The 27,244-nt window shown below is 45.6% G+C and overlaps 1 protein-coding gene across 3 annotated transcripts in view; it reads right to left on the reverse strand.

Annotated features, from left to right (window-relative positions):
- Positions 1–602: 602 nt before the first annotated feature.
- Positions 603–27,244, reverse strand: part of KMT5C (lysine methyltransferase 5C) — a 59,671-nt gene continuing 33,029 nt past the window's right edge. For all 3 annotated transcript variants that reach the window (XM_033961510.1, XM_033961509.1, XM_033961511.1), the window contains 5 exons: positions 6,686–6,849; positions 5,760–5,779; positions 5,430–5,566; positions 5,003–5,157; positions 603–4,334 (listed from right to left, as the gene is read on the reverse strand). In XM_033961510.1, the coding sequence (XP_033817401.1) occupies positions 2,926–4,334; positions 5,003–5,157; positions 5,430–5,566; positions 5,760–5,779; positions 6,686–6,849 (1,885 nt within the window). In that variant the 3' untranslated portion in view covers positions 603–2,925. The remainder of the gene's footprint in view (positions 4,335–5,002; positions 5,158–5,429; positions 5,567–5,759; positions 5,780–6,685; positions 6,850–27,244) is intronic.

Below are 27,244 nucleotides of genomic sequence, written 5' to 3' on the forward strand. Positions count from 1 at the left end.
GACACCTCCCAGGAAAGAGACTTGGGAGTTTTGATCGACAAGTCAATGAAGCCGTCCACACAATGCGCAGTGGCAGCGAAAAGGGCGAACAGAATGCTAGGAATGATAAAGAAGGGAGTCACAAACAGATCAGAGAAGGTTATCATGCCGCTGTACCGGGCCATGGTGCGCCCTCACCTGGAGTACTGCATCCAGCACTGGTCGCTATACATGAAGGAGGACACCGTACTACTCGAAAGGGTCCAGAGAAGAGCGACTAAAATGGTTAAGGGGCTGGAGGAGTTGCCGTACAGCGAGAGATTAGAGAAACTGGGTCTCTTCTTCCTTGAAAAGAGAGATTGAGAGGGGACATGATCGAAACATTCAAGATACTGAAGGGGATAGACTTAGTAGATAGACAGGTTGTTCACCCTCTCCAATGAAGAGAGAATGAGAGGGTACTTTCTAAAGTTGAAAGGGGATAGATTTCGTACAAACGTAAAGAAGTTCTTCTTCACCCAGAGAGTGGTAGAAAACCGGAACTCTCTTCCGGAGTCTGTCGTAGGGGAAAACACCCTCCAGGGATTCAAGACAAAGTTGGACAAGTTCCTGCTCAACTGGAAAGAACGCAGGTAAGGCTGGGCTCATTTAGAGCACTGGTCTTTGACCTGGGGCCGCCGCAGGAGCGGACTGCTGGGCACGATGGACCACTGGTCTGACCCAGCAGCAGCAATTCTTATGTACCACATTACATAGGCAAGGCCAGGCTTTTACAAACAATGACATGGGAGAGAGGGCAATTACTAAGTCTAGCTGTCGAACTTAACATGAAAACAAAGTGGTAGTCCCAGAGGCAGAAAGAAGCTAGCTGCAAAATCCCACCTTCAAGCTGTCAGGGATTTTGGAAATTCTCTGTGTTAAGGACAAGGATGCAAGTGGACTGCACCCAACAAGAATTATTCTTCCTTCCACTTGAAGATATAAAAGAAGATATTGGCATCAGAGATGCTCCAGCTGAATGTGCTTCTCCCACACAAAACACTCTAGCTCCATGCTTCTCAAACCTGTCTTTGGGGACCTCTGAGCCAGTCAGGGTTTAAGGATATCCCTAGTGAATATGCACGAGACAGATTTGAATACCTGTCACTTCCATTATATGCAAATCTCTCTCGTGCATATTCACTAGGGATATCCTGAAAACCCGACTGGCTGTGGATCCCCCAGGACAGGTTTAAGAACTACTGCTCTGGGATTTCAGCACAATGTCAGAAAGTTTCCATTCCCCTCCCCTGAAAAAAAAAAAAACTCTTGTGGCTCTCGAAAGTAACACCTGAAAAGAATGAATCAGTGTAGGCCAAGAAAGTTCATTTCAGGACTCAGTGAATCAAAGCAGGACTCGACATCTGCACAATTGTCAGGATAAACAATGTTAACTTTTTTTTTTTTAAAGTGCCTCTGCCCCATCTCACAGTATGAAGCAGAAGGAAGAGAAGTTTGGCCATAGCCCACCGCAGGATGGTCTCTCTGCTTGGTTGCTATGACTTTAAAATAAATCTCCCATAAAATGTTGCCACAACCAGCTTGTGCAAAGATCAGACAGTGGAAAGTAAAGTATCACTGCATCCCATCAAGCCAGTTGATAAACGAGCATGAAAACCTACGACCAGACCATTCACAGATACCACCTCAAAGTCCTGTGGCTGCAAACTTGAAACAAGTAAACGAAAGTCTCTCTCACAAGTGTACAATCCAAAAAGAAGTGCTATGTATTCCACTCCACCCCATTGAAAGTTACTCGTGTCTTTCTAAACACCTTCTCTCAGCTCCAGATTTTAGCTGGCTCTTGGGGAAGGGGTATGGACATCAAAAAAACATATGAAAGAGGGGAGGATGTTACCACCTGAGCTAAGGGAAAATCTCTCCTAGAGGCAATATTTTCCTGTGGTGGAGAAAAAGAAACATGCTCTCTCTCAACTTCAAAGCAATCTTTAAAAACAACACACAATGAGAAAATAATTTGTGGGAATAAAAAGAAGTTTTTATGCTTATTACAGCCAGAAATATTATCAGTTTGCTGAGTTCTAAAATCTGGGTTTTTTCGGGTTCATTTTCCAACAGGGGCCTTCAGCAATTAAGGTAGAAAGGAAGTCAAGGGGACCAAATGTTAATCATCATGTTTTGGCTATAATATTTCCCTTATTCAATTTCTGCTTTCAGCCAGCAGAAGGGGAGAGGGCAATGGGAAAAAATGGATTACAGAGTTGTCCTGACTATTAAAACAAAACAGTAAGGAAAATAGCGAGATGGGATATTTAGGGGGCAAAATGGTAGGATATGTGATGAAGCAGGAAAAACTGAGCCAAAATTCAAGTGCCAGAAATCCGGTCATCAGTCCTCCCTACAAGCTATTAATCCTCAGTGAGAGCCCATCAGATCACTAAAGCCCAAATGACTCTGTCACCTCCCTGTCAATGAGTGTTAGCACCATATGAGAGGGAGAGAGGACAGAGGAGAAGAAAGACAGAGAGACAGGGCAGCGATGTTTGGAGACAGTTGCTTTCCTCAAGAGGAATTGCACCCTCTTGCACCTGGAGATTGCCAGCCAATTCTTTTTCTGTATGCTGGCACACAACTCTTCCAGCAAGGACAACATGGACTGGTGTTTTCAATGTGCTTAGGAGAAAGAGAGTGCATAAAAGGACAGAGGAAAACACACACATTCTACATTTTTCAACTGAAAAAAAAAAAAAAAAGTCAATTGCATATTACTACTCAAACACACTGTCCTCCCATTTCTGATGCTGTCTCAATTTGTTCATGGCATTTTATTTAATAAGATACTCTGGGGGAGGGGCAGGCTCATGGCTCTTTGCACTCTGAAATGTTTACAACGGATGGAAAGATTAAAAATCACAAAATTAATATAAAGCACCGAGGTTTGGCCCTTCATTTAGATTCTTCGCTGGTCGTGGAGACAGTATCGAGGTCAATCGAGCCATGGCTAACCACCAGCCGCAGACGCTTGCATGGAGTGAAGGGGTTGAAAGCAACCGTTCTTTTTGTCCTGTCCTCAGGACCAGCTCGGGCCAGCTCGGGCTCTGTCCTGCCCTGGAAGTCTGCTCGGGAGCAGCTCCTCCTCCAGTTTTGCCCCACATTGAGGTTTACATAGGCTTCTGAGGTCAGCTTGGGGTCCAGCTCCATCTCTACAGTCAGCCACTTTTGGATGTTCCTAGGAGGGTCATATGGAGCTACCTTTCCTGTGGGCATATCATGCCCAGGTTGGATCTTACTATTCTGGGTCTCAGCAGCTTCCAAGGGCTTTCTCCGTGTGGCTCTCCTGGAGGGGACTATGGTATTTCTTTCCATTCGTGCTCTTAAAATGAGACGTCTGGCCTTGCAGGACATTTGGGAGGTGGGCTGGGATGCTCCTTCTGCATCTTTACCAGTTTCAAGGGAAGCCCTGGACTGCGGCATAGTCTGTATCGAGCTTTCCTCAGAGCCCACCTCCATGCTCTTTCTTGTTTCCTGAATGGCAGGAGACCTTGGCATCTCTGCAGAAGCTGCCAAAGACTTACTCAGGTCCACTCTGATGTAGTGGGTCAAGCCAAGCTGCTTAAGCAAGTCAAGATCCAGCCTTTCGAAAGAGCACCGATTCGTCTCCGAATTCACGTTAACAGGTTCTGTCGCGGCAACCAGGGGACTCCAGCTGGTTTCTGTCCATGTTACTGAAGGAGAAGCAAGCTCCTGTGACACGCAATCAGCATCTTTTAATATTAGGGACTCTGTCCCAGCAGCTGATCCCTGAGAGTCCAAAAGTGACAACACTACTGGCAGCTCGCTCACATGTGACAGGGTACCCAGGCTGTCCAATAGGAGGGCTGGGCTAGAGCTCTGAGTAAAAGCAGAACTCTCCTCTTCTGAGCTACAAACAGTAAGAACAGTTTCTTTGGTGGTCGTCGAAATCACTGCCTGATCAGAACTGGAGGCTGCTGGGGCCCAGACCTGGCTTTCAGCCACAGTGTCCTCCCTTTCCTCGTTGGGAACTGCTTGCTGCCGCACAAGGTTGACTACAGGAATCCTGATCTTACAGCAGCTACTGCGGCAAAGAGAGACCAGGGGAACCTTCTTCTGCCAGCTTCTCCCATGCTTCGAATGGTTATTCGAGCCACTCAAAGCCGCTTTACGACCTGCTCCTTTGCTGGGGATTGGCAACAGCAGATTTCCTGGGACCAGCCTCTTTCCAACTGCGGAACAGGAACATGCATAATGAGGTGTGGAGGGTGACCTGAGTCTTGGAGAACGTGCCCTGCTGCTGAATTTTGAATGTCTTTTCAGAGACAGTCCATGCTGTGCGCCTGCAAGAGAACAGCAAAGATCATCAGTGTAAAGTAAGAGGACCAGTACTGAGCTGCGTAATGCATTCAACCTGTACAGATAACCTGCTTTTAAGAGTTCAAATGATTAACTCCAAATAACAACTGAGGTTCAGCTAGGCCTCTCTTTTCCCCCTTTTCTTGGAAACAGATGCCAAAGATGGAGCTGGACAGTACTACTCTATTCCAGGAGATGTTCAAGGGGGGGAGTTGGGTAAAATGAAGCCACAGATGTTTCTTAACCAATCAAAGTCACTGGTTTTTACAACAGATGTGCAAGCTTGTTTTGATTCTGTTCTATTCTCTGCATTTGTAGTCTGCCAGCTCCCTGCATAGGTCCAAAGTGGATAAGAGGAAAAACATTGTGACAGTATCCAGTTGGGTTTTATCACAGAGCAGACTAAGCTAAGTCTGTACCCGAGGCAGTGGAAGGTTAAGATCACGAGGCTCAGCAATAGCATTTAAAGCCTGGCTTCCCTGGTACTGTCCCCTCCCTTAACTATTAAACTCCTCCTCTGCTATTCTGCTTTATAAAGACGAGTGTAAGCATTGTGCTCACTGGGATTCATGTCTCAAAAAATACCTCCCATACCCGATGCTATACTCAAAAATCCCTTCCCCAGTAGTGCAGCAATCAGCTGCCACCTTACCCTGCCTCTTGCGATTAGCACGGTGCAGGGCCTGCTTGCTGCGCTGTCCCAGCAATCTCCGCAGCCGGCTGTCTGTCTCCCGCAGCTGGTACTTCTCCTGTGAGGTAGATTCCAACTTCTCTTTTCTCCTTAGCCTGAAGGCTCCCTCACCTTTCCTTGAGACACAAAAGGCAGTGGGGACAGTGGTGAGCAGATTCTAAGAGAATCCGAGGCAAACAGTAAGAGCTGATGCACTGACAGGAACAGGTGGGAATCATATTGTGGTCAGAGGGAGGAAACAAGGGTTAAGCGTGTGAATTTATAATATAGATGAAAGAGAGGACACCAAGACAGCTGCTGCTGCCGCCAGGACGCAGTTAGGACAAGCAATTGTTTTTAAGGTGGGAATGGGGGTACAATTATCCGTGGAGGTCACGCTCCTCCTCACCTTTCACATGTGCGGCATTCACATGCCTCATTCTGCTCCCCAAAAAAGCCATCACCGTAAAAGCACGTTATCTCCTCTCCTGGTTGGATGTCCCTGAGAACTTTCACGCATGCCGCATTCCCTTCTGTCGGCACAAACTGGAATCAAAAGAGAAAGACTGGCTGATCTGGAGAGCCAATATGCGGGAAATCAGATTACAGAACAGCAGCAAAATGTCTGCAAAGTTAGGATTCGGATGGAGTGGTTTCCTTTGGTGTGCAGGGCTTCTGGACCAGCTCAGTTAGGTGGCCCTGTAACAGACCAGTCTGCCAGGAGTTTCCTGCAACCTACCTTGCAGTTTGGCCTGCAGTCTTAGGAGCCACCAGAAGGAGAAAAAGGCAGTCATCCGCAAGCAAAATGAGGAAAAAAAAAAGAGAGATGAGATCAGTTTTTAGGAAGCATCCCAGACATCCCACGATACTGAGCGGCGTTCATACCCCATACTTTATGGATGCAGCCTCTACTACCCTGCCCCCCCAACCAGTTCCTCATGCTGAGGACGAACAAGCTCTGTGCTAATGCTGATCGGGGGTGATGCAGCTGAATCTTGGGCTTGAGGCAAACACCCGTCGGCGCCTCCACTCTTGCAGCTTGTTTTAGCTTAATGCTCTCAAAAAACATTAAGGGGGAGAATCTATAAAGGGTGCTCGCCCTCACAGAATAGCGCTCGACACCATTCCAAACGTATGCCTGCTGAAACCTGAAGCCCAAAGTCAGATGCTGGGAAGCAGCATTCTATAATTATGCATGCAACTTTTCAGAACACCCCCTTTTTGAGTTACACACCATGCCTTATAGAATAGCACCAATTAGCACCTAATCACCGATAGTTAAGGGTTTCCTATGCATAACAAGAATGTATTATGGAATATGCATAGAAAGAATGTAATATGGTATAAATATGGTAAGCTTGGGTATTGTAACATTTATGTAGACCACTCTGAATTGACCATCCAGTCATTAGTAGTAGTATAGAAGCTTTCAATAAATAAATAAACAAATATATAGGATTGGGGGTAAACATCTTATCGATTTTGCTGTGCATTTATACTCGATTATCTGCGCCTACTTGCTGTCTATCCATTGGATGACGCATGTCCACGTCCTCTCTCCTTGCGCACTGCATGAAGCTCATCACCTCTCTACTCTCTTCTTCCTCCCTGAACTTTCACCACTCACCCAACTGGATGACACAGACTGATGCAGGCTAGGCTTACCGTGATTGATGAAAGCGGCAGGACCCAGCCAGAGCTGGGCACATTTCTTGCGTGTGGAGTACATGATGCTAAAGTCGTTTTCACCTAGCCGCAGCAGGCTCTCGTCTGCTTCCATCAGCTCAGCAATGCAGCCCACCAGCAGTTCGATCTTGTCATTCTTAGCCCTGTGGGAGAGGACACAAAAGAGGTGCGGGAGGAAACCTCATCAACCTATCTTCTATTGCCATCTTCGGGTATTGTGAGCTTATTCTCTACACTAACACAGACTTTTTCATTTCCATTGCCTAGGACACAAAATACAGCACTGGGATCTGGTCTCAGTTACTTAACATCCCCTGATCCATGTTCAGCTTCACACAAATACAGCACTGGGATCTGGTCACAGTTACTTAACATCCCCTGATCCATGTTCAGCTTCACACAAATACAGCACTGGGATCTGGTCTCAGTTACTTAACATCACCTGATCCACGCTCAGTTTCACACTTCATGGAGCCCTCACAGCCCTACCACATGCTCTGTGGATTTATCTTCTGCCCCGAACCCAGCTCAGCCCCCAATCCCATTTCTTCTACTGCTGGCTTCTGTATCTGCGTTGAGTGCCAGCTTAGACTTTGCCAGGCATTGGGTCACTCCAGCATCCACTGCTGTCTCATGGGAGAAGAGACTCCTTTGAGTTTCTCCCCCCCATCTTTTCACCACATGTTACAGGTCTTGGGCTCTCCACTATCCCATGGAGTTCGGCCATCCACATATGCACAAATCTTTCTTTCAAGGCTACAGTCAGAACATTTTCCCAGTCACAGCCCCTAAGATAGAAGGTCCTGGGGAGTAACTCTCATCATTATCTCCCTGGGGCTCTGTCCCCTTCTCCAGCCTGTATTCCATTCTGTACATTGCTGTTTAACCCACACAATTTATGTGTTCTAGGCTCTCCTGCTCCTTCCACTCCAAGCTCTGCCCAGTCCCGGAAGAGAAGCCCAGTTAGGCTTTAAATTTCATACCTCGATTAGTGTTAGTGTATTGGGAGTTCTGGGGGGGGGGGGGGCAAAGGGTTCTTTCTGTTTGAAGATGGAAACTTCATTCTTCATGTTTTCCATTGTTCACTGGTGTTTTCTCTTTAATAAAAAATGTTTTAATCTAAACTTCATACCTCTAGTGGCACGTGCAGGTGCCAAAGAAGAACACATAAGGAGCAGGTCATGCACCCTCAAGTGCATACCCAATAGAAGCTTGATGGCATATAAAGACCAAATGGCCCATCTAGTCTGCCCATCCACAGTAACCATGATCTTTCTCTCTCCTCCCTTTACATCTTCCTATTCCCTTCTTCCTCAACTGTGCAGCTCAGCCATGTGCTTCCCTATTGTGGTCATCTGAGGCCGCCGACCACTCTTCTCAAAATTCCGCCTACTCCCCAACTAGTTAGTCCAGACTATACTCCAAATACTGCAGGCCTTCTTAATTGTCACTCCCTCAAAAACTAGGTTCATTAAATCTCACAATCTGGATCTGTTAATCTTAACAGAAACCTGGATTACTGCCACAGACTTTGCTTATCTTCACCAAGCTATACCTCCAGCTTGCTTGAATTAATGCAGCAATAGGCCTACATGCCATGGGGACAGGCTCACTCCGATTTACTCCCCTCAAATCTCCCTTGCAGGCTTTCATTCCCACCCCAATTCCCTGGTTGAATCCCTTCAGGGCAGATTCCCTGCCTCAATTTTTTTGCTCATCTATCACCCTCGCTCTTTTGAAATGCTTCAGACTATAGTGACCAATCACTGTGTTCCCTCTTCTCACCCAATTATACTAAGAGACTTCGTTCAACTTCCATTTGGATGCTCTCTCTTCCTCCCTCACCAAAGATTTTGCTCAACTAGCAACTGATCTTGATCTAATTATATACCCCACCTGGGGACCATTTGGCTTTGGCTGAGCAGACTTGCCACAAGAACAGCAGTGTGTATGAAAGACATGTGGGCCTGATTCAACACAGCGCTGGGAAAGATAAGTGTTTATCATAACAGTATTAGTAACATTATTTACTGAAGGTAGGAATACTGAGGTAACTCTAATAGTAGCCTGAATGCTTATAAAATTAGCAAAGGCACGAGTTTGAGGCTTTTTCTCCCCCTTTATAAAAGATTCCTGAAGCATAGTAGTGGCTTTTTGAGTTTTAAGCCAACAGTGCGTTGTTGAGCCTTAGGAAGAGGTTTAAAATTATGCTATTGTAAAGGAGTACAAAGTGAAATCTCTTTTCTTGAGAACAGGATTTGCACTAATGGTATTTGAGGTTTTTGACCATATTCTGGACCACATCCTCTTTCATTCCACCTCACTATATCCATTAAGATCACTTTTCAATTCAACTTTTTGACTGTGCCACATCAGGCTCAACTTTTCCCCAACCGCATAAGTTCTCTCCAGACTCCCTCTTCTCACACTCACACAGACTCCTTTTCCTGGCTGTCACTTAATGACAAAGCTAATCTCTGGAAAGTCTCCCTGCAATCTGCCGTGGACACTTTTGCGCCCATTCTCACCTGTCCCCCAGGTTCTAACACCAGATGCTACTGACTTACGTCACCATAAGAGACAGCTCAGACAAGTTCAGTGGAAATGGAAATGGAGAGGGTTCACTCAAACCCTCTTCCAAAATCAATCTTTTAACACACAACAGTTTTGTACAAATAATCCCACTTAAATGCCAAAAAAATTATATTCGAAGAAGATCCCTAGGGTTTCCAAATCCACCACACTGTATGAGAGTCTCAAATCGCTCACCATCCCTGTAATTTAAAGGCTAATGACCCCACTTTGCCCTCTTCCTAGGACCTTGCAAATTGCTTCAGAACTAAACTAAATTGACTTGCACAAAAAGCTCCTTGCTCCCCCTATTTCACACAATCCGGACACACAAAGTCCTACCACCCTCTCCTGCTGTACCCTCACCACTTTCAACGGCCCTTCTCCCTCTGAACTCTCTGCCATAGTAGCTCAATGAAAATCTTGCTTCGCCCTGTGACCCCATCCCTTCAAGTTTCCTTAAGCAATCCTTCATACTCTATAATCCATTTCCTCTGTCTACAATTTCCACAAGTGTGAATGATGGCCATGTTCCTACTGCGCTATTGACCTTTTGAAACAAAGATTGCAAAATCTATAGCTCACACCCAGTTGCAAGACTTTCTAGACAAAACTAACAGTTGTCACCCTAATCAGACAGGATTCAGGCACCACCACAGCACCAAAACTATCCTATAAGGCACATGTATTAAATACAAGACCCAAAGCCCGAATCTGGCCCGCCTGACTGTTTTATGTGACCCATGGCAGTGTTCCCAGAACTTCCCCTTCTCACTGCCCAGCATGTCACCATCATGCTGAAAAATCTGCCAGCCTTGGCAGTGATTCAGCAAAGTTGTCTATGGCTCCCCTTCCTGTTTTCCATCTGCCGTGGTCCACCCGGACAGAAACAGAAGTTGCGACCAGGTCGGAGAGGGTTGTCATGCCGCTGTACCAGGCCATGGTGCACCCTCACCTGGAGTACTGCGTCCGGCACTGGTCGCCGTACATGAAGGACACGGTACTACTTGAAAGGGTCCAGAGAAGAGTGACTAAAATAGTAAAGGGGCTGGAGGAGTTGCCATACAGTGAGATATTAGAGAAACTGGGCCTCTTCTCCCTTGAAAATAGGAGACTGAGAGGGGACATGATAGAAACACTTAAGATACTGAAGGGAATAGACTTAGTAGATAAACACAGGTTGTTCACCCTCTCCAAGGTAGAGAGAACAAGACGGCACTCTCTAAAGTTGAAAGGGGATAGATTCCGTACAAACGTGAGGAAGTTCTTCTTCACCCAGAGTGGTGGAAAACTGGAACACTCTTCCGGAAGCTGTTATAGGGGAAAACACCCTCCAGGGATTTAAGACAAAGTTGGACGGGTTCCTGTTGAACCAGTACGTAAGCAGGTAGGGCTGGTCTTTGACCTGGGGGCCACCGCGGGAGCGGACTGCTGGGCACGATAGACCACTGGTCTGACCCAGAGCGGCAAATTCTTATGTTCTTATGTCATTGGAGACAGACCACAGCAGACGGAAAGCAGGAAGGGGAGCCGCGGACAACGTTGTTGAATCACTGCCAAGGCCAGCAGATTTTTCAGCATGATGGCAACATCGGACCGCACGGAGAGAAGGGGGAGGACATGCTGGGCCGAGGAAGCCTCCTGGACTAAATGCTTCTTTGTTTTTTGTTGTTTTTTTTAAAGTAGGAAGGGGGAGGGTATTAAAAGCAGTGCCATTGGGCAGAAGACGAGAGAGAGAGAGAGAGATGGTGGGCAATGTTCTGAAGGGAGAGAAGTTGGACCTGGAGTGGAGGAAGAGGGAAAGAGATACTTGAAGGGAGAACTGCTACGAAGAGAAATGGTGGACCTGGGGGGAGGAAGGCAGGCAGACAGAGGGAGAGATGGGATGGGGGCAGTTGGGAAGAGAAAGGAAGAGAAGTTGGATCTGGAAATGGAAGGAAGGGAGAAATGTTAGGCCTGGGGGTGGAAGGGATAGAGAGATGCATCTCTTTTTTTTCCTTCAATCTCATTGCTCAGCATCAAGGGGGGAGGGAAGTATAACAGAAAAGATAGGAAGCAAAATGTTGGACCACAGGGAGAGATGCGGTAATGGGGAGTAATAGGAGGCTAGGAAAGGAGTGAGATGGGAAGTGGGAGAGCTAGGGACTGAGAGGAGATGGAGAACTGAGAGGCAGCTGAAAATTTAAAAAGAAGGGTGAGATTTGAGTGGACAGAGACAAAAAAGAAAAGAAAAAAAGTTAAGAAAGCTGAATGGGAAAAATCAATATGTTGGAGACAGATATAAAGAGGGAATGGAAAAAATGGACAGTAGACACTGGAAAGCAGACACTGGAAAGAAAATTAGTAGAAGATAGACAAAAAGCAGAAAGAGAAACTGGGACAATGATGATGGAAAAACAAAATGACCAGACAACAAAAGGTAGAAAAAATAATTTTATTTTCTATTTTGTGATTACAGTATGTCAGATTTGAAATTTATATCCTGCCAGAGCTGGTGTTAAGACAGAAAGCGTGAACTAGGACCTAAAAAGAGAAAGGAAAAGTCTTTTTTATTTATTTTGTTTACACCACAGAGCCGACTTGGGGTTGGAAAAGTTGTAACCCTTTAACTTCTAAGAATAAGGGGTCCTTGTATTAAGATGCGCTAACCGATTTACCGCATGCTAAATGCTAAGATGCCCATAGGAATATAATGGATGCCTTAGCATTTAACGTGTGCTAAATCGATTAGTGCACCTTAATAAGGACACTTAAGTATCTTAATACTAAATTCAGCCCGCGACTTAGCCTGTGTTTTACATATTGGCCCCTTATGTGATCGAGTTTGACATCCCTGCTATAAGGTACCACATCACCTAGGTGAGGCCAAATCAGTTCTTCCTTTGTCAATTGACCTGTCCGCGCAGCCTTTTACTTTCTTGACCATTCTGCAAGAGTTTGGACTAAGAGACGCTGAATTAGACTGGCTTTTCTTTTATCTTCTAATTGCTCTTATACAGTTAAAACTGGACAAAACACATTGTCAAAAGTGACACAGACAAGAGGTCATGGACTGAAGCTGAGGGGCAGCAGGCTCAGGACAAATGTCAGGAAGTTCTGTTTCACACAGCGAGTGGTGGAAGCTTGGAACGCTCTCCCAGAGGAGGTGGTGACGGAGACTACCATTCTGGGTTTCAAGCGTAAGTTGGATGCACACCTCCTTGCAAATCACATTGAGGGATACGGGTAATCAGAGTCTCCATTTGGGAGCACCTGGCTTGGCCTCCGCGTGTGCGGGTCGCCGGAATAGATGGACCTAAGGTCTGATCCGGTGAAGGCGTTTCTTATGTTCTTATGCAATCTTTTATCCTGCCTCAGGGATCCATTTTTGTCCCAATTCTATTTAATATCTACCTAGCACCACCATTAACTCTCTTTTAGTCCCTAGACTTTACATCATATGTTTACGCTGAGGAAATTCAGGTCTTATGCACCCTTGATCCCACTGACCAAGCTCTTATCACTTCCATAAACACAAAATTAAGATGCTTAACAAACCTAGAAACATGACGGCCCATCCTTATCTCCTCCTCTCCCCATAGGCTAAGGCTCTTTCCATCTGCATTATGAGGTCTTAAAGATTTATTATAGAAACATAGAAAACACCAAAATGTCCAATAAGACAGAGAACCCATGGTATAAAACAGTACAAAAAGAAGTGGCAACGGACAATGAGCACTCCATTGAAGAACACTGATGTAAAACCAACTTGTTTATTTCATAAAAGGACACAAGCAGAAGCTGTGGACCCAAACAGAAACATAATGGTAGATAAAGGCCAGTCTGCCCATCCATAGCATCCACTATCTCCTCCTCTCCCTAAGAGATCCCACGTGCTTTCTTGAATTCAGACACAGTCTCTGTCCCACCACCTCTGGGAATCTATTCCACACATCTACCACCCTTTCTGTAAAAAAGTATTTGCTTAGATTACTCCGGAGCCTATCACCTCTTCACTTCATCCTATGCCCTCTCATTCCGGAGCTTCTTTTCAACTGAAAGAGATTCGCTCATGCATATTTATGACATGGCTGGCTGATAATAAGACTACTTCTTAATCCTAAGAAATCCAAATCATTACTTTTCTCCAAACATCATAACGCGACACTCTCCTTCCCCAAGTTCCTGGAGGAAAAGTCCACAGTCTGCTGTTGAGACAGACATAATAATAATAATAATAATAGATCCAAGATGGCTGCTGCCTGAACGATCGGGTTAATGCTCCGAGTACCTGGCTTTCTTGCCGGTGACGGTTGTTTCCAGCCGGGTTTCACTTTTTTCTTTGGAGCGATGCCAAAGAGGAGAGGCAGGAGCGTTGCTGGTGCCTCGTGGCTCTCCAAGGGTCCCTCCCTCGGCAACATCGAGGAGCTGCTAAGGAGGATGCAGGGAGCTGCGCCGCAGAGTCCGGAAGCCAGTCCGCTGAGGATCCCGCGAGTGAGTGAGACCGACGGGATACCTCTTGGGCCAGATACCACTCTGAGCCCGGATGTCAGAGTACCGCCTCCTCCACCACAGTTGGCTAGCTCTCCCAGGGGTCAGGAAACCCCGGAAGAAGGGGTAGTACTCTCCCTGGAGGCAGGAGATTTAACATCGTAGAGCCTGAAAACGGAGATCCCAGTTCGGACTATCTCCGGAGAAGAAACCGTGGGGAATTTAACAGCTGGCGGAGGATTGAAACAGAGAGAACAGAAACCAGAATACCTTAAGGAAGGTGAGAGATTCTGCACTCCTGTGCAAGCTTCTTTCTGGGATAGGCCTCCTCAGGTGACCCTAGAAGCCCTTTGGGACTTGGTGGCAAATTTAAGGAAAGTAATTAGTACTAAATTTCCAAAAGATTGAAAATAAACTTATTTGCCATTCAGAAGAATTGGAAAAATTAAAAGTGGATATGACTTCTTCAAAAAATTTACTTCAAAAGACTCAGCAGGATATGGTTTCAGCAAAACAACTCCAGGAAACCATAATTAAAGATAATTTGAATCTTAGAAGAAAAGCGAAGCTATTAGAGAATCAGGCACGTAGTAATAACTTGCGACTGATAAATTTTCCGAGAATAACTACGATTACACCTAGAGATATGCTTAGGAGATATCTAATAGAAATATTGGGAGTTCCGGAAGATAATCTTCCACCATTTTCTCAAGTCTTATTATCTTCCCAGTAAAAAGTCGCATCAACAGCAACCTGCTCCTACTGAAGGACAAATATTGAATATTTCTGAGATATTGGAGAAGTCAGACAAAGAAGTGGTAACACCTGCAACATTAGTAGCTACTTTAGATAAAAATTGGTTATTGAGACTATTCTTTAAGAATAAACAGAAGGAATTTCTTGGTTGTAAAATTCAAATGTTCCCTGATGTTTCAAGGGAAACTCAAAAATGTAGATGTGATTTTCTTCTTTTGAAACCGGGGGTCACCTCGTTGGGGGCTACCTTTTATTTAAACATCCTTGTAAGTGCATTGTCTGTTATCATTCCATTAAATATGTATTCTTTGAGCCTCAACATTTGATTAATTTTCTGGCTATGTCCCCTCTGGACAAGGAGAAAATTCAACTTGAGCTCCAAAGAAAATAGTAACTCCCAACCCGATCTATAGGCACACTTTTACTTCTTTTGGTTGTTTTCTTGTTTTTTCTCGCAAACTAATTCTTGGACCTAAAGAGGACTTGAGCTAATTTCACCATAATAGTTTTTCTTGTAAACTACTTAATTTGTTAAGTATGGATTTATATGATTGTAGTATGTTTGGTTAAATTTGCTTTCTGTATAAGTTTTACTTGATATATTGAAATCTTTAAAAAGGGATCAAGAGGTGACCCTACAGACCAGTGAGTCTGACCTCGGTTCCGGGGAAAATGGCGGAAGCCCTGATTAAACAACACATCGATGAACATTTGGAAAGAAACGAACTTCTGATAACAAGCCAACATGGTTTCTGCAGGGGGAGGATCATGCCTAACGAACTTATTGCACTTCTTCGAAGGAATTAACAAACGGATGGACAGAGGAGACCCCATAGACATCATATACCTTGATTTCCAAAAAGCCTTTGACAAGGTGCCTCACGAGCTTCTACTCCGGAAACTGAAGAACCATGGAGTGGACGGAGACGTACATAGATGGATCAGAAACTGGTTGGCGGGTAGGAAACAGAGGGTAGGGGTAAAGGGCCACTACTCGGACTGGATGAGTGTCACGAGTGGTGTTCCGCAGGGCTCGGTGCTCGGGCCGCTGCTATTTAATATATTCATAAATGATCTAGAAACAGGCATGAAGTGTGAGATAATAAAATTTGCGGACGATACAAAACTATTTAGTGGAGCTGGGACTAAAGAGGAATGTGAAGAATTGCAAAGGGACTTTAACAAACTGGGGGAATGGGCGGCGAGATGGCAGATGAAGTTCAACGTTGAGAAATGTAAAGTATTGCATGTGGGAAGCGGAAACCCGAGGTACAACCATACAATGGGAGGGATATTATTGAATGAGAGTAGCCAAGAAAGGAACTTGGGGGTAATGGTGGACATGACAATGAAGCCGACGGCACAGTGCGCAGCGGCCGCTAAGAAAGCAAATAGAATGCTAGGCATAATCAAGAAGGGTATTACAACAAGGACGGTAGAAGTTATCCTGCCATTGTATCGGGTGATGGTGCGCCCGCATCTGGAATACTGCGTCCAATATTGGTCGCCGTACCTTAAGAAGGATATGGTGTTACTCGAGAGGGTTCAGAGGAGAGTGACACGTTTGATAAAAGGGATGGAAAACCTCTCATACGCTGAGAGATTGGAGAAACTGGGTCTCTTTTCCCTGGAGAAGAGGAGACTTAGAGGGGATATGATAGAGACTTATAAGATCATGAAGGGCATAGAGAGAGTAGAGAGGGACAGATTCTTCAAACTTTCAGAAAATGAAAAAACAAGAGGACATTCGGAAAAGTTGAAAGGGGACAGATTCAAAACTAATGCTAGGAAGTTCTTCTTTACCCAACGTGTGGGGGATATCTGGAATGCACTTCCAGAGGACGTTATAGGGCAGAGTACAGTACTTGGGTTTAAGAAAGGATTGGACAATTTCCTGCTGAAAAGGGGATAGAAGGGTATAGATAGAGGTTTACTGCACAGGTCCTGGACCTGTTGGGCCGCCGCGTGAGAGGACTGCTGGGCATGATGGACCTCAGGTCTGACCCAGCGGAGGCATTGCTTATGTTCTTATGTTCTTAATAAAATACTTAAATATAAAAAATAATAATAACAGTTTATATACCGCAGGACCGTGAAGTTCTATGCGGTTTACAATGATTATAAAAAATGTTACAAATTGAGTAGAATTGACATAGTTAATATCTATTGTTTAGCAGTTCTAGAGATCTGGTATTGAGAGAGAGATTGTGCGAATCAGTTTCCTATGTACTTTAGGAACAGATATGTTTTCAGTTGTCTCCTAAATTCCCTATATGTATTGGCAAGCGTAAGTAGTTGTTTCAGATCGTTGCCCCATAATCGTTGCTTGATAAGAGAGAAGATGTTGGTGATGAATTTTGAATTTACATCCTCAAACAAGGGGGGGAAACAAAATTCAAGTTTGAGCTTCTTTTATGTCTATTAGTTGAAAAGGAGAATAGGTCAGTTATGTATTTAGGGACTAGACCGAATAGAACCTTGAAGCAAAAGCAGCCAAACTTAAACCTCACGCGCGCCTCCATCGGTAGGAGGGAGTTATGTGATCGAACTTCTTCAACCCGAAGATCAGCCTGACTGCTGCATTCTGCACCAGTTGCAATCGCCACATATTCTTCTGGGAAATTGACGGGCGATATTGCAGTAATCCAGTTTGCTCAGTATGAGGGATTGTACCAGGATTTTAAATGACGGTGCGTCAAAATATGCTCTAATGGACCAAAGCTTCCAGAGAGTAAAAAAAAACTTTTTTGACCAAAGAGTCTACCTGGTCTTTCATGGTTAGGCCCTGGTCCAGCGTTACGCCCAGAACCTTCAGAGTGGGTTGAATGGGGTAACTAAGATTGTTGATGCATAGTAGAGTTTTAGTATCTAGTGGGTGTAGCGAAGCTATGAATAATTTTGTTTTTTCTGAATTGAGCTTCAGTCTAAATTCAGTCATCCATTGTTCCATCGAGTTTAGTGCTTCTGTTGCCATGGGAGTAACTTCTGAGAGAGAGGTGGCGAATGGGATGATGATCGTAAAGTCGTCTGCATAACTGAATAATTTTATTCCTAGTTGGGACAGTTGTGCACCTAATGTTGACATGTAAACACTGAAAAGTAATGGAGATACTGGTGACCCCTGTGGGACGCCAGATGGGTTACTCCAGGTATCCAAGAGATTGCAATCAAAACGAACTTGATAGGTGCAGGATATAAGGAAGCCTCGGAACCAGTCTAACATCTCTCCTCTGATACCAATTGCATCTAAGCATTGTAGCAATTTCCCATGGTCTACTAAGTCAAAGGTGGAACTCGTATCAAATTGCATAATCAGGTCATTGAGGCTTCTACTAAACAAGGAGCGTAAGTTATCTAATAAGGCTGCAATTACTGTCTCAGTGCTAAATAAAGGTCTGAAACCACATTGGGTTTCATGTAGGAGAGAGAACTGGTCAAGATATTCCATCAATTGGGTGTGCACTAATCCTTCCATGATTTTTCCATCATGGAAGGATTAGTGCACACCCAATTGATGGAATATCTTGACCAGTTCTCTCACCTACATGAAACCCAATCTGGTTTCAGACCTTTATTTAGCACTGAGACAGTAATTGCAGCCTTATTAAATAACTTACGCTCCTTGCTACTGGTCTGCAGTTGGTTACTAATGCTAGTGATTCTTTACGATTTTTTAGAATTGGGGTTATTATAATGTGACCATTATTAGTAGGGAATTTTCCATTTTTTAAATTTTCGGACAAATAATTCAACAATGTTAGTTTAAAGTCTAATGGGGCTGTTTTCATAATTTCTGGGAGACAGGAGTCCAAAACGCAGTACGATTTTGTGTACTTGTATAATTTGATGTAATTATTCCATTCTAAATTTTGAAAGGAGCTCCAGATCATATCCACTGGCATTTCATTTTCTTGTCTGTTAACTATTTGATGTTCATGTATGTCATTTGCTGAGCAGTTATTCCTTAAGTTTTTAATTTTTGAGTCAAAGTGTTGTGCTAGATCGTTTGCTGAAGGTAACTTAATGTTATGCATGGGTTGAGTGTGGCGTGTGGTTTCAAATAAATTTGTAACCAAGTTGAACAATTCTTTTGTATTGGTTCCTGTCGAGCTAGTATTGGATGGGTCAATTTTGGATGAGTAGAATGCTTTGAGTTTATCTTTTATCAATTGTTTGTAACTTTTTATGTTGATCTCCAGATATTCCGGTCTGACAGTTTTCCTGATTTTTTCCAGATCCTTTCAAAGGTGTCTTACTACTTGTTTCATTTTTTTTTTTTTAATTCTTTATTCATTTTTAATCTTACATCAAGTGTACAAATAATAAAACATTTGATATTAAATACATCACTTGAATTTCTTTCTAATATAACATCAAATATATAAATTTATTCCCTTCCCACCCCCCCTTTCCTTTAACATTTAATCAAAAATATACAATATAAATATTCTTTTTCTTTTGATTAAACCCACAGTAAACTATAAACCACTCTCCTCCCCCCATTTGCAAATATACTTTCACTTGTTTCATTTTTAAAAGTTCAGCGTCAAACCATTTATTATGTTTATTTGGGCGGCGTTCACTATTACTTTTAGGGGCAATATTATCTAGGATGGCTGTACTCGTTTTCATCCAGTGATCCCAGAAATCAACCCCCTCTTCTATTTCTGCTCGCAGTTCATATTGAGACCAATATTCCTCTGGGTTGATATGGCCCCTTGAGAGATGGTATTTTTAATCTTTGGTTGTGTTTTAGAATTTAGATGAGTCCAGGATAGGGTAAAATAGTAAGTGAAATGATCAGACTAGATGTCACGACGCCAGGTGCCCTGGATCGGTAGCATGGAATCTTGCAACTCTTTGGGGATTCCCCATGGCATGTTGCTACTATGTGGGATTCCAGAACCGTGCTACTCTTTGGGGTTCTGGAATGTTCCTACGATCTGGTTTTTTGCCAGGTACTTGTGACCTAGATTGGCCTCCATGAAGACGGGATACTGGGCTGGATGGACCATTGGTCTGCCCCAGTAAGCTATTCTTATGCTACTTTGCTCCATGCTGTCCCTTTGGTAACCATTGCCCAAGTATTGAAGGTTACTCTTGACTCGACCCTCTCTTTCACACTCCCAATTTCAGTGATTACTTTACAAATTATGGCTGACCTGCTCCACATCCTGCTGCTCTTATATCCTCCTACTCCATATCCTGACCTGCTCTTACATCCTTTTGCCTTCAATGTACTGCACCAGAAAGAAAGATTGCAAAACTCTTCCAGATCTTACAGAATATTGCCACTAAATTAATCGCCAGCCATTGCAAATTCGATCAATTTACTCCGCTGCTTAAGTCTGTTCATTGGCTCCCCACCTCTCATCATATTACATAAGATTTTACTTCTCATCTTTAAGGTCTGCACTGCCAAAGCATAGAAACATAGAAAAAGAAAGGCAGATAAGGAGAAATTAGGTTTTTACCTACTAATTTACTTTCTTTTAGCTTCTCCAGAGGTTAAATCTTACAAGTGGGTATATATCTCATCATGACCAGCAGGTGGAGACTGAAACAAAACTGTGGAATAGAACATAAAAGATACCTTCCCCTATTCCTATCAGTCTACCGAATAGCCAAGCAGAACTAAGAACTGGAAACAGAAATAAACAATACTCCGAACAGGAGTAATAACTAACATACCCAAATGCTGTTGGAAAATGCAGAGGAGAGATAACACAAAGAAAATGTCCCCACAGCTCGCCAGCTAAGCCAGACGAGCCACAGCCACTGTTCTTCAATTCTCTCCAGCCCTAGAAAACTACTAGAACCCGCAGCAAAAAACAAAAACTGCCCGCGCCATAACAACAACAACACAACAAACAGGGTGGGGACCAGTGTTCCCTCTAAGCGGGCGGGTGTTGTGAGCAAACTTTTTTCACTGTGAGCTAAAAATATCGGGCGCCAGCAAGTTATGAGCCAAATAAATATGTTGCTTTCTACCACAGAACTTCCTTACGTTTGTATGGAATCTATCCCCTTTCAACTTTAGAGAGTGCCCTCTCGTTCTCCCTGCCTTAGCTACTAAGTCTATTCCCTTCAGTACCTTGAATGTTTCTATCATGTCCCCTCTCAATCTCCTCTGCTCAAGGGAGAAGAGGCCCAGTTTCTCTAATCTTTCGCTGTACGGCAACTCCTCCAGCCCCTTAACCATTTTAGTTGCTCTTCTCTGGATCCTTTCGAGTAGTACCGTGTCCTTCTTAAAGTACCAGTGCTGGACGCAGTACTCCAGGTGAGGGCGTACCATGGCCCGGTACAGCAGCATGATAACCTTCTCTGTCTCTTCAGTCCAGCATCTGCCCCTTCCATTCACTGTCTGTCTTTCCCTGCCATCTCTCCTCCTGCCCCCCCCCACCCCCCAATTTGGTCTAGCATCCATCATCTTCCTTCTGTTCCCCTCATGGTCTGGCATCTCTATCCTTCCCTCCCCCCTGTGGTTTTTAGCATATCTCTCTTCTCATTTCCTCCACTCAGATCTGATCATTCTCTGCTCTCTCTTCCCTTTTCTTCTCTGGTCTTCCTTCTCTATTTTCTGCCTCCATCTAAATTAAATTCTTTCTTACTATTTAGTCCCGTTTCCCTCTTTTCACTGTGTCTACACACAGCTTGTCACCCCTTTCCCTCACCCCTCCATTATCTTACTATTTTCTTCCCCCTTTATTTATCTCCTCCTTCCATCCAGTATGTGTTCTTTCCCCACTTCCATTCAGCATCTGCTCTCCCTTCTCAACTGACATCTATCTGCCTTCTGCTCTCTCTCCCTTCTTCTCACTTCCATCATCTGTCCCCTTCTCTCTCTCTCTCATCTCCTCCATTCCATCATCTGCCCCTTCTCTCTCTCTCTCTCTCCCCCCCCCCAACTTCCATCATCTGCCCCCCTTCCCCTCACCTTTGTGGGTCACTTTCTTTCCCCTGAGGGTGGCTCATGTCACAGGGGAAGCTTTGGCCGAGCAGAACCGCTTGATTGACAGTGGAACTTACTTGATTGATGTCGATGCTGGGGCCCGTTGCCGTTTGAAGGAAAAAAAAAAGGTGGAAAAAAGGAACCTGTAAAGGCGAGAGGAAGGGAAACCTCCAGGACAGCTGCTTTTTGCCCTCCTTCAGCGGCCCAAGAGTTAAGACCAGCAGCGGCAGCTCTGTATGCTTTTAACTTCGGCACAGAGCTGCCCCTAATCAATAGTTTAGCGCGGTTTCATGAGGCAGCCTCGGGGCCTTTGATAGCCGGCCCGCTTCGATGATGCGATGTGGGCCGGCCTAGCAAAGGCCCCGAGGCTGCCTTATGAAACCGCGCTAAACTATTGATTAGGGGCAGCTCTGTGCCGAAGTTAAAAGCATACACAGCTGCCGCTGCTGGTCTGGAGGTGCGGAGACAAGGCAGGAGGCAAACGCGGTGGAAGGCAGGAGTCCCGGCGAAGGCAGGAGTCCCGGCACAGCGACTGCAACAGGAAGTTGCAAGTCAGCTGACGCCGGCCTTTCGTTGCGGCGGGGACCGAATCCTTCGCGGACCGGCAAGATTTTGTTTGCGGACCGGCGGTTGAAGAACTGTGCTCTACACTGTGTGCGCTGTGACGAGAAACTTGTGCGCTGCGAGGTGATATTTTGTGCGTCAGCGCACCCCAGCGCAGCTTAGCGGGAACACTGGTGGGGACCTCTACCGGTCTGAAGAAGCTAAAAGAAAGTAAATTAGCAGGTAAAAACCTAATTTCTCCTTCTTTTGGACTCTCCAGACCAGTAGAGATTAAATCTTACAAGTGGGACGTAAACAAAGCAGTCCCCATCATGGGCGGGACCTCCGAAAGGCCGACACCAGAACACGCTCACCGAACACCGCATCCCAATGCGCTTGAATGTCTACCCGGTAATGTCTGACAAATGAAAGCAAGGAAAAACTGCAGCCTTACAAATACCCACTGGAGGCACGAGCGAAGACTCAGCCCAAGAAGCTGCCTGACTCCGAGTGGAGTGAGCCTTGAGAAACTCTAGAACAGGCTTTTTCTGAAGTAGATACGTGGAAGAAGTGCTGTGGAGTCTGAGTCGGAGTCGATGAGTCGGAGGAAATTTCGGGTACCTGGAGTCGGAGTTGCCAAACAATGCACCGACTCCAACTAAATTTAGATTGGAACTTAAAAAAAGCAAGTTTAAATGTCCCAATTCACAAAAAGTTATAATTAATGACTTCTCTACTGTAAGAATAAAGACCAATGCATGCAGTGCCTCACGTAACCGCAAAACAAACACGTGCTTCACTATATGGCACGCAATGCACAATTCGGAGCACCAATACTTATAAATGTATTCTCCCTTGTTGTTGTTTACAACTTATTTCCAACGTTCAACAAGGTTTTCAATACCTCGTTGGTAGAAATCACCTGGTGTAGACTCGAAAAATTCATCCAACCAAGCTCTCCCACCATACGCACAACATCTTTTTACGCGGATGAAGATCTTGTTTCACGCGCGGGGTCGTTTGTTTACCGGGGCTAAGCCATTCCTTACGCTGCTTCATATTGATGTACAGGCACCATTTTTCGTCGCCAGTAATGATTCGGTAAAGAAATCGTTCTTTGTATCCATGAGTTGAACGGTGACGAGCAAGCAAACCAGCGGAGATTGTGGCTCGTTGATTTTTGTTGTCGTCACTTAAAGCATGCGGAACTCATACTCCACACTTCTGAACCTTTCCCATCGAGTGAAGATTCTTCTCTATAGCAGTGTGAAAGCATTCCATTTTCTCTGCCAGTTCCCTTGTCGTTTGACGCGGATTTTCGTGCAAAAGTTGGTTTAATCGCTCTTCATCGAACTCAACTGGACGGCCAGAACGAGGTGCGTCTTTTGAGGTCAAAATTTCCATTTTTGAACTTGGCATACCAATCACGAGCGATTCGTTCAGCTATAGCACCCACTATATACACAGCACAAATGTTTTACAGAGTTTGATTTTGGTTCATATAGATAAGCTTTGTTTTTGTTCCCAAAACAACCAAATAATGTGGTTTTTATCTTTGAACTGGTAAAGTTCCTGTTCCTGATGTTTATGTCTACAGCCATTTGATTAATTAATAACAAAATTAATAAAACTTTGTTTTCATTGTGTTTGTCTTTTGCTTAAACTGTTCAATACAGTAGACTGTTGGCTTCCCAGCCAGTAGTTTCTGTGGTCATGTCATGTATGTTGCCTTTCTTTCCTTCAAGGAATGTATAAAATACATTCACATATTAATACAGAGGAGTGGGAGTCGGAGTCAGAGTCAGAAGTACAAAAAACTGAGGAGTCGGAACATTTATCTACCGACTCCACAGCCCTGCGTGGAAGCAATAGTCTCCTTGATCCAGTGTACAATAGTAGCCTTATAAGCACCATCCCCCTTACGAGGACCCGCTAGAAGGACAAAGATGATCTGATTTCCTGATCTCCTCGGTCCTCTGCACATAAGAGCGAAGAATCCAATCAAAATCCAATTTGCACAACTGCTTCTGCTCAGAAGAGCCCTCCCAACTACCCAACACCAGAAAGACCACTGCCTGATTGACATGAAAAGGAGAAACTACCTTTGGCAGAAAGGAAGGAACAGGCCTCAAGACAACCTGCTCCCTAGAAAACTCCAAGAAGGGAGCCCTACAAGAGAAAGCCTGCACTTCACGTCTAGCAGAAGTAAAGGCCACCAAGAAGACCGTTTTAAGAGTTAGGTCCTTCAAAGAGCAGGCGCCCAACGGTTCAAAGGGAGGGTGCACTAGCACTGAAAGAACCAGATTCAGATCCCAAGATGGAACAGAGGGTCATACAGGAGGCTTGAGCAATTTGGCCGCCCACAAGAAGCGAATCACATCAGGAATGGCAGTCAAACGTTGACCTTTCAACAACCCAGGAAAGGCTTACAAGGCCGCAAGCTGAACCCGGAGAGAAGACCAAGCCAGTCCCCTATCCAGGCCATCCTGCAAGAACTCTAAGATGTTAGGCAGGGAAGCGCGAAAGAAGACCACTCCACGCGCAGCACACCACTCCACATAAGCCCGAGAGGTAGAAAGCCTCCAGGACTCCAAGAAAGGCGAGATCACTTTATCTGAATACCCATTCTTACTTAGGCGACTCTTTTCAAGAGCCAAGCTGTAAGACAGAAGGGACCTGGATCGAACATGGGAATGGGACCCTGTGTCAGTAGGTCGTCCAAGAGAGGCAGAGGAAGAGGATCCGCCACCAGATGCCTCACCAGATCCACATACCATGGATGTCGAGGCCAATCCGGAAACACCAGAACCACAAGACCCTGATGGCGAATGATATGGAGAAGAACTCTGCTCACTAATGGCCACAGAGGGAACACATACAACAGCTCCACATACAACATCCCACAGAGGGAACACATACAACATACAACAGAGGGAACACATACAACATACAACAGAGGGAACACATACAACAGACCATAGTTGAACCAGAGTATCCAGACCCTCAGCCCAACCATCTCTGCGATGACTGAATAAGAGGGGCAGTTTGGCGTTGCCACTCATGGCCATCAGGGGCTGACCCCCAAGCCTGCACTATCAACTGAAAGGCCCCGGGGATTAGACACCACTCTCCGAGATTTAATGTGTGACGACTGAGGAAGTCCGCTTGAACATTCTCCACTCCGGCTATATGGGAGGCCAAGATGTCCTGAAGATGCGACTCTACCCAGAGCATGAGTCCTTCGCTACCTGAGTGTTCTTGGTGCCTCCCCTACGACTGACATAAGCCACCGCCGTGGCAATGTCCGACAGAACTCTGACTGACTTGCCCAACAAGAAGGAGCGGAAGGCTAACAGCGCCAGAGGGACGGCTCTGGTCTCCAACACACTGATCAACCAGAACACCTCCTCTGTGGACCAGGTGCCCTGAGCTGAGTGACCTAGACACTGAGCTCCCCCAACCGAGGAGACTGGCATCCATGAGAAGCACTGTCCACTGTGGTTGATCCAGACTCGTTCCCCCGAATAAGATGAGAGGTCTGGAGCCACCAACGAAGACTGCAGCGTGCCAAGCCTTGCAGAGGAACAGGGAGATCCAAACTGTGCCTCTAGGGCGACCACCTCACTACTTCTAGGGAATCCGCCATCGACCCCAAGACTTGGAGGAAATCCTGCACCCGAGGACACCGTGACGCCAAAAGTAGGCGAATCTGAGATTTGTTTACCCAGGCCTCCGGAAGGAAGACCTTCCCCAAGGAGGTGTCGAACAGCACCCCAAGGTACTCCAGACGCTGAGATGGGACCAACCGACTCTTGGCAAGGTTGACCACCCATCCCAGCGACTGTAGAAACTCCACCACCTGAGCAGTAACCCGAGTGCTCTCCTGCAATGACCTCGCCCGAATCAACCAGTCATCCAGGTAGGGATGCACCAGAATGCCCTCCGACCTCAAGGCTGCCGCAACGACCACCATCACCTTAGTGAACGTCCGGGGCCGGGGCCAGGCCAAAGGGAAGTACTGACCCAAGATCGCAAAGCAAAGAAAGCGCTGATGGGAAGCCCGAATGGGAACATGCAAGTAGGCCTCCATTAGATCGAGAGAAGTCAGGAACTCCCCTGGCTGAACCGCTAGAATGACAAACCGCAGTGTCTCCATGCGAAAAGAGGGAATTCTGAGAGCCCTGTTGACCCCTTTTAAATCTAGGATGGGCCGAAAGGTCCCCTCCTTCTTGGGCACCACAAAGTAAATCGAGTACCTACTGGTGCCACACTCCTGAGGAGGCACTGAAACAACCAATTTGAGATCTAGCAAGCGTTGAAGAGTCTGGCGAAAGGCCTGTGTCTTCCATGCCGCCTGACATGGAGAGGCTAGAAAATGATCTGGCAGAGAGCGGGCAAACTCCAGAGCATAATCGTCCCGTACCACCTCCAGGACCCACTGATCGGTCATGATCTCGGCCCACTTTGGAAAAAATTTGTGTAGCCAGCCACCGGAACCAAAGGGGGCACCAGCAATAAGCCAGCGGAGGAATTCTCAGCCCCCCGATGGGCCTCCCGAAAGGACTGCATGCGCTGATAAAACCGACCCCGAAAACCCCCAAAGCCTAGAAAGAAGCAGCCCCACGCCCAGGGCGATACTAGCAAAACTCCTGCAGACGCCCACAAGCAGTGCCACCCCGAAACGCCGGGTGGGCACGATCCTCAGGCAGGCGGGGCACCTTAGAGTCCATCAGAGTCTGAACCAACTTATCTAAGTCCTCTCCAAACAAAACGACTTCTGAAAGGGAAATTTGGTAAGCTTAGTCTTAGACGCGGCATCTGCCAAACAAACGAGAAGCCATAAGGTACGCCGCACGGCCACTCCAAAGGCCATAGATTTAGCCAAGGTCCGCAACAAGTCATAAAGAGCATCCGAGAGGAATAAGGCAGCCATCTCAATCTTTGCCACCTCCTGATCCGCCAAGAATCAGTCATCAGATTCACGATCCAGGAACGCTCAGCCCACCGAAATATGACGCGAGCCACCAGCCACCCCCCTCCCCCAAATAGCCACCTGGAACCCCAAGACAGAGACAACAAAATTCTGCTTAAAAATGGTCTCCACCTTACGCTCCTCAGAGTCCTGTAAAGCAGAACCACCCTCAACAGGCACAGTATGCCGCTTAGCTATCGCTGAGACCACCGCATCCACAACTGGTGACTTTAAAAAGTAACCCTATCCCCCTCCGGGATGGTTGTACAAGAAT

Source organism: Geotrypetes seraphini, chromosome 10 (assembly GCF_902459505.1).
Source record: "Geotrypetes seraphini chromosome 10, aGeoSer1.1, whole genome shotgun sequence".
NCBI lineage: Eukaryota > Metazoa > Chordata > Amphibia > Gymnophiona > Dermophiidae > Geotrypetes > Geotrypetes seraphini.